General features: G+C 46.2%; 1 protein-coding gene across 1 annotated transcript; it reads left to right on the top strand.

Moving 5' to 3' along the window:
* Window positions 1-644: 644 nt before the first annotated feature.
* On the top strand, window positions 645-4647 carry hey1 (hes-related family bHLH transcription factor with YRPW motif 1). Its single transcript, XM_080442238.1, has 5 exons — window positions 645-884; window positions 1531-1606; window positions 2036-2119; window positions 2420-2501; window positions 3298-4647. The coding sequence occupies exons 1-5, from the start codon at window positions 799-801 to the stop codon at window positions 3993-3995; spliced, it is 1026 nt and encodes a 341-aa protein (XP_080298364.1). The 5' UTR covers window positions 645-798; the 3' UTR covers window positions 3996-4647.
* The last annotated feature ends 2746 nt before the right edge of the window (window positions 4648-7393 follow it).

Raw genomic sequence — 7393 nt, 5'->3', positions numbered from 1 at the left:
AATACTGCAATGTAGAAACAATCTGTTACAAGTAAAAGTTCTGGTAAGCCAAATTTACTTGAGTAAAAGTAGGCTACAAAAGTGTTGGCATCAAAATGTGCTTGAAGTAGGCTACCAAAAGTAAAAGTAGGCTATATTATGCACAATGTCCCATTTCACAAGGTATCACAATGTACATAATACAATACATTAAAATCTTTTGAAAATAGCAGATCTACAAGCTCACAATGCCCGGCATCGGGACATGTTGTGAGCTTGTAGATCGGCTATTTTCAAATGGCCAGTTTTCTACAAAGTAGGCTAACTAGTAACTAAAGTCTTCGAATAGTTGTAGTGGAGTAAAAAGTAGCCTACAATATATGGAAATAGCCTACTTCAGTAAAGTAGGAAATACCTCAAAATTGTACTTAAGTACAGTACAGTACTTGAGTAAATGTACTCAGTTACTTTATACCACAGTCTAAAGGGGGGTTTGTGGGGGCTGTCGCTCAAACCCTCACCGCCGGGTTCTAATTGGACGCCCCCCCCCCCCACCCCCCTCGCCCCCCCGTGACAGGAGGGGTGGCCCCGCCCTCGTTGGCCCGGCAACAAGCGGCGTTGAAATGACACCGTGGGAACGAGGAGCGCTTCAAACGGCACGGATCGTCAGCAGATACACAGTCACACACACAAACACACACACACACTGTCTGTGTCTCTCTCTCTCTCTCTCTCTCTCTCTCTCACAGCTCTCTCACACACACACACACACATACACTCTCACACACATCGCAGTGAGGGAATATCATCGCCATCAACATGAAACGGAATCATGATTTCAGTTCCTCGGACAGCGAGCTGGATGAAAATATTGAGGTGGAAAAAGAGAGTGGAGATGAGAACGGGTATGTGATTACTCTATTCTTTACTTTAATTTGGATTTAGTTTTATACAGTGGTGGAAAAAGTACTCACATTTTTTACTTAAGTAAAAAAGTACCAATACTGCATTGTAGAAATACTCTGTTACAAGTAAAAGTCGGAATTCAAAATGTACTTGAATTAAAAGTACAAAAGTATTGGTATCAAAATGTAGCCTAGTTAAAGTACCAAAAGTAGAAAGTAGCATTATGCAGAATGTTTTCAAGTTGTATAAAATGTATACAAATATTTTGAAAATAGCAGATCTACAAGCTCACAATGCTGTGCACTTGTAGATGTTGATGTTGATCAAAATCTATAAAGTAACTAGTAACTAAGTTTTCAAATAATTGTAGTGAAGTAAAAGTTCAATATTTGCCTCTGAGATGTAATGGAGTAGAAGTAAAACTGAAAACTGGAAATACTCCATTTACCATTTACTAATTAAATTTTGATGTAAAAATACCTCAAAATTGTACTTAAGCAACTTGAGTAAATTGTACTTAGTTACTTTACACCACTGATAGCTGGATAGATTGCAAAGCAAACTGACCACTGGTCAATAATAGCCTATAATCTGTAAGAGAATAGTATTTATTAAAACCATATGTATTTATATGTTTTCCTCCAGGAATATGAGTTCTCCTCTGGGATCCATGTCTCCCAGTACAACCACTCAGGTGCAGGCGAGGAAACGGCGCCGCGGAGTAAGTTTATCATCTCTTATTATTAAAGTTTTAATCGGAAAGCTGTCACGGTGGGATTGCGCACGGAATGTGCTTCTAACGCATTGGTTGCCCCCAGGGGTCCTTGAGGGCGTTACAGGGGGTCCCCAGCAAAATGTGTTATTACAGCATCACAATCATTTTAACCACTTTATCCATTTATATGTTGGCTATTCAAAATAGCAGATCTACAAGCTGCAAGCTTGTACATCTGCTATTTTTGAGTGTTTGAAAAATGTTGAACAACTAATTTTTTTTTTTTACACTAATCTTCTCTTCTGGGGGCCCATGGCACAAACCATTTTCAGATGGGGGTCCCTGGCCAAATACATGTCAATTTGAGGGTCCTTGGCACGAAAAAGTCTGCGAACTACTGACCTAACGAGTTTGTCTGTTGTCTGTTTGTGGCAGATCATTGAGAAGCGACGCCGCGACAGAATCAACAACAGCCTGACGGAGCTCAGGAGACTGGTGCCAAGCGCCTTCGAGAAACAGGTGAGACGAGACCCCGGGGGTCCTGCCGTGCACAAAGCGTGCACCGTAAACTCCTGAGAGTTCATCTGAACTCTTGAGAGCGTGCAGATGTAACCAAATGTTGGTTACATCTGCACGCTTTCAGAGTTACAAATGGGTAAATTAACACTGTGTATTTTTTTCTGTGTATGCAAATCAGAGACACAGATTATGGAATATAGGGGCATTGACATTCTGAAATTGAATGGACTTCCATGACAGTGAAAGTAGGCTTTCTTATATTTATTAAGCAATATGTCATTTTTGTTTTGTTTCATATAGGGCTCAGCCAAACTGGAGAAAGCAGAGATTTTGCAGATGACTGTAGACCATTTGAAGATGCTTCACGCTGCTGGAGGAAAAGGTACAGTTGTAGACCAGTCTGTCTAGTATGGGATCTGTAGTCTAGACTATCTGGAATGGAGGGAGAGAGAAAAAATAGAGCTCCCTGCGACTAATCCCCATATCCTTATTCATGGATGACTAACGGCTTCAGTCAACAAAAAGATGAATGAAGGACTAAGCCTACTCAGTGATATTAATGATACAAACCGGTCTGACACTTCTCCACTTGCCCTGTTGAGATCAATTGTTTACTTTTCAACAGCCATAGAGCACAGAAACCATGCAGGATGTCTTTGTTGTATATTGAAAACATGACATTTCGAGGGCTATCACCTCATCATAAACAAATAATTGATTAATAAGTCGACCAAGATTTTGTTTGATGGTTATTCCTTCTTTATGCTTTTTTCCCATGCTGAATTAATTATTTCCTGAAAAACGATGACGACATATCTTCTTAATTCTAGTCTTTTAATTCTGCCCTTTAAGTCTGTGACTTAAAACGTCATGAAGTCATTGGGAAATCAACATACAGACACAGAATGTTCCGTTCTCAACCTCACCAACCTGAAAAGGCTACTCTCTGTATGACAGAGACTTTACACATTTGGTCAATTCAATGAACCGATTAGTCGATAAATTCCATCTGGGCCAGAACTACATGTTTTTATAACGTTTTTTATAATTAAGAGATTTTCTACTAGAGCGAGTATCGTGACTCCTCTGCTAACCCTGCACTGATCCTTATCAAACACCATTCCGTCTCAGACGTTCCGCTATAACAACGCATCCTCTGTTCTCTCTGTGTCCTGCAGGTTACTTCGACGCCCATGCGCTGGCCATGGACTACCGCGGCCTGGGCTTCAGGGAGTGCCTGGCGGAGACGGCGCGCTACCTGAGCATCATCGAGGGCCTGGACAGCGCCGACCCGCTGCGCATCCGCCTCGTGTCCCACCTCAACAGCTACGCCGGCCAGCGGGAGGCGCACACGGGCCTCAGCCACCTGGCCTGGGGCTCCGCCTTCGGCTCGCCCGCCGCCACGCATCTGGCGCCACACCCGCTGCTCCTCCACCAGCACCAGCAGGCCACGCCCCTGGCCGGCGGCCCCTTATCGCGGAGCAGGACCAGCAGCCCTCCGACCCCTCCCTCGTCATCGTCCTCCTCCTCTGCGCGTTCCTCCTCGCCGTCGTCGGGCTCTCCGTCCGAAACCCACGTCTCGTCCGGCAGGCGTAGCGGCAGCGCCACCCCGCACTCGGAGACGGCGGCGGGGCCCATCAGGGTCCCCGGGGCCGTGTCTGTCCTCCACCACCCCGCCGGCCTGCTGTCCGCCTCCGCGGCGGCCTCCAAACTGTCCCTCTCCTCGCTCTCGGCGGCGTTCCCCTTCCCCTTCAGTGCCTTCCCCCTCCTCTCCCCCGCCATGGCCGCCGCGGCCGCCGTTAGCCCCTCCTCGGCCCCCGGGTCCGGCGTGGGGAAGCCCTACAGACCCTGGGGTTTGGAGATCGGGGCTTTCTGAGTGCAACTCAAGCCCCCCCCCTCCCCCCAACAAGCATGGGACGTCCTCAGACTGTGTGCCCGGACCCCCCCCCCCCCACCCCCCCCAGCTGGACTTTATCACGGACGAGACTGCTTTATTGTTCCTCACTAAAGAGCAAAAAAAAAAGAAAAAAGGACTATCCAATTTTGTTTTGTAGTCGTTTGTTTTGTCTATGATGCAGACTTCCTATAGACGAGATATACGTAGCTACGGGACTGCAAAGTTTGTTTCCTGAAACTGCTTTAGTACAAAGGGGTGTGTGTGTGTGTGTGTGTGTGTGTGTGTGTGTGTGTGTGTGCGTGTGCGTGTGCGTGTGCGTGTGCGTGAGCGTGTGTGTGAGTGTGCGCGTGTGTTTGCGCATGTGTGAGCGTAAGACAGAGAGAGACTTTAAAACAACAACAACAACAACAACAGTGATTGACGGTGCTGATTGATCTTTGCGTCCACGCCCAGCCTTTCACCCGTGTCAACTGCATGCTGCTGTCGGCCCCTCTCGGCCAGCGGATGGTTATTCCAGATGGTCAAGCGAGTCGCCCCCGTCTCAGGCTCCTCCTTGGGCAAAAAAAGAAGAAAAAAAACTGTTCCCCCCTTTTGTTTTCCCACGGAGCTCACAGGCAAAACTGTACTACCCCACCCCAACCCCCAACCCCCAACCCCCCCCCCCCCCAACCACAACCACCGAGAGAGAGAGAGAGAAACAGAAACTCAGTGAGGCATGAAAGGGGTGACTTGAGGTGGCTGAGGGGTTGCCCCCTCGGTCTTTTACAGCATTTTATGGTGTGGAATAACCAACGCCAGGTGTCTGTTTGACTGAGAAACCTTCTGGGAAACAGAAGTTAGCCAGCAGGACGCTGTGATTTACCCCCGCGACCTTCCCTGTGTACGTTGCTGTTCATATGGGCCCCCTCCTCTTCCATTGTTACTGTCCGTCGCCTCAACTCATGTTTCTCCTCGACAAATCCGTTTGGTCACAGGTTTACTGGCTAGGATGGTTTTGCAAGCCGTTTAGAGCTACACGTTATTATGTCCCACTTGGGTCTCCTTGTTTTTATTTATTTCTGCTTTTGTTTGCTTCTCTAAAAAGCACGGGTTCCAAAACATTTTTTTTTTTTTCAGCTTGACATTTCATGTCCTCCCCGGGACCCAAACAAAATACATTATGAATTAATCACTTTAACAAAATGTGTTAATGCTTTATTTGAAAATACAATTTGAAAAAAAAATTGGGGAAATTCTTTACATCCAGAGAGTGGAGTTCAACAACTCCCTCCTCGATAACTATAGAGATCGTTCTACATCAACTTCCATGTTTTGCCAAACGGCTGGCATGCAAACAGGTGCTAATACTCAAAATCTTCACAGCCAGTTCCAGTGGTGGTATATCATTCATTATTACCCCCCATGTATACACTACTTTACACAGGTGGTTCTCATACTTTTTAATTTCAAGAACCCCCATAACTCTTGAGAGTGTGCAAATGGACCCTTACGGGTCCATTTGGTTCCATTTGCACACTCTCAGAGTTACAAACCTGAAGTGTCCATTTGGAACCTATGAACCTATGAGTCCCTGGAACCCACTTTGAGAACCACTGTTGTCCACTAAGTTCAAAACGTCTAAACATCTGTCACTTAAAATCAGGTGGATGTAATCTGTAGTATTTATGTAGCCAGGGATTGGCTTTGTGTGTGTTTTGGCCGACCGTACAGTGGGTTTGTATATTTTGTACAAAAAACAAGCGTTGTAAATCATTATGTCACTGTTTGTCGATGGCTGTGGTAATAATGACGACTTCTATGCAATAAAAGGGCTATATGAGGAAATAACCTGTGGCCTGAGTTGTGTTGAGGTGTGTGTGTGTGTGTGTGTGTGTGTGTGTGTGTGTGTGTGTGTGTGTGTGTGTGTGTGTGTGTGTGTGTGTGTGTGTGTGTGTGTGTGTGTGTGTGTGTGTGTGTGTGTGTGTGTGTGTGTGCACGCATGCGAGATATGCGTGTTACTTTACATGAGTGTGTAAACTGGTTTTTGTGTATGTGTTGGCCTTGCATTCATTCACAGTGTTTTGTTTTTATGTGTGTGTGTGTGTGTGTGTGTGTGTGCGTGTGCGTGTGCGTGTGCGTGTGCGTGCTTGTATGCGTGAGTGTGTGTTGGGAGTGTGTGTGTACGTGGCAACGCCTGCTATCAGATGGGGCCCTTGTTCTCTGAGCGGCCCTCTCCCTCTGTGTGTGTGCGTGTGTGTGTGTGTGTGTGTGTGTGTGTGTGTGTGTGTGTGTGTGTGTGTGTGTGTGTGTGTGTGTGTGTGTGTGTGTGTGTGTGTGTGTGTGTGTGTGTGTGTGTGTGTGCGCGCGTGTGCGCCTGCACGTGCGTGTGCGTGTGTGTGTGTGTGTGTGTGTGCGTGCACGCTTGTGCATGTGCATGTGCGTGCGTGCACAGGAAGCCATTAACAAGGAGGGGATATCCTGGTCTCGAGCTGCCCAGCCGGCCGGGCTCCCTGCACCGCGTGGGAACCGGCCCACGCAGCGCTGGAGAACCAGGGGGCTGGGGAGAGGGAGAGAGAGAGAAAGAGAGAAAGAGAGAAAGAAAGAAAGAAAGAAAGAAAGAAAGAAAGAAAGAAAGTAGATTGTAGAAAGGGGGTGAGGCGAGCTACAGGAGTGGGAGATCAAAGTGCAGAACAGGGGATCAAAGAGAGAGGGAGAGGGCTAAACATTTTGACCCCGGCGTCCCAATTTTGGTCATGTCATTATAGACATAAATGTTTTTTCTTTCTTTCTTTGTAATGACCTACCACCTTGTTTCGAAAATTTGACACATAAATCCCTCCCGAAATCATGCCTACAAATGATAAACTGCCTCCAAGTAGTTCAAGTGTTATCGCTCATTTGAAAAATTATGTTTATGTATGGGCCAAATTTGATTGAAGTTGTGTCCACAACGATGGAGTGTGGAAATATTCTAAACATTTCAAATGTTCAACATTTCCAGAATGCTGAACTGAATTTCTTGAAAAGTGGGGGCTTACGTGGTTAATCCACACATCAAAAGGTTAAGTCATATGAAAAAACTGACATTTTAAAGATGAAAGTGTATATTCTTTGTCTTATGACACAGCTAGCCGCTCAACAAAGTATTAATGAGTCTTGAGAAAGTGCCCAGTAGAGGCTTGAACCCGGGTCATGGTTTCAGGCTGTACCATCTGCAACTTCTGTTCTCTCCACTCCTACTTGCACTCCCTTCTGCTCTGTCCATCAATGCTTAGCCATCAACATTCTCTCTCTCTCTCTCTCTCTCTCTCTCTCTCTCTCTCTCTCTCTCTCTCTCTCTCTCTGTCATGCTTTAATCATCTTTCTCTCTCTCCTCCCCAACACCCCATATCTCTCTA

The sequence above is a fragment of the Gymnoscopelus braueri genome, assembly GCF_963280865.1.
Source record: "Gymnoscopelus braueri genome assembly, chromosome: 11".
NCBI classification, from domain to species: Eukaryota; Metazoa; Chordata; class Actinopteri; order Myctophiformes; family Myctophidae; genus Gymnoscopelus; species Gymnoscopelus braueri.
The sequence above is the reverse complement of the archived record's forward strand: the minus strand, read 5'-3'. Positions and strand labels throughout refer to the sequence as shown.

Bases quoted from the DNA above. Each gene is read 5' to 3' on its own strand.
- hey1 (XM_080442238.1), top strand. From the start codon at position 799: ATGAAACGGAATCATGATTTCAGTTCCTCGGACAGCGAGCTGGATGAA. The intron at 1,607-2,035 runs GTAAGTTTATCA...TGTTTGTGGCAG, and splicing joins CGAGGAAACGGCGCCGCGGA to ATCATTGAGAAGCGACGCCG. The intron at 2,502-3,297 runs GTACAGTTGTAG...TGTGTCCTGCAG, and splicing joins TCACGCTGCTGGAGGAAAAG to GTTACTTCGACGCCCATGCG.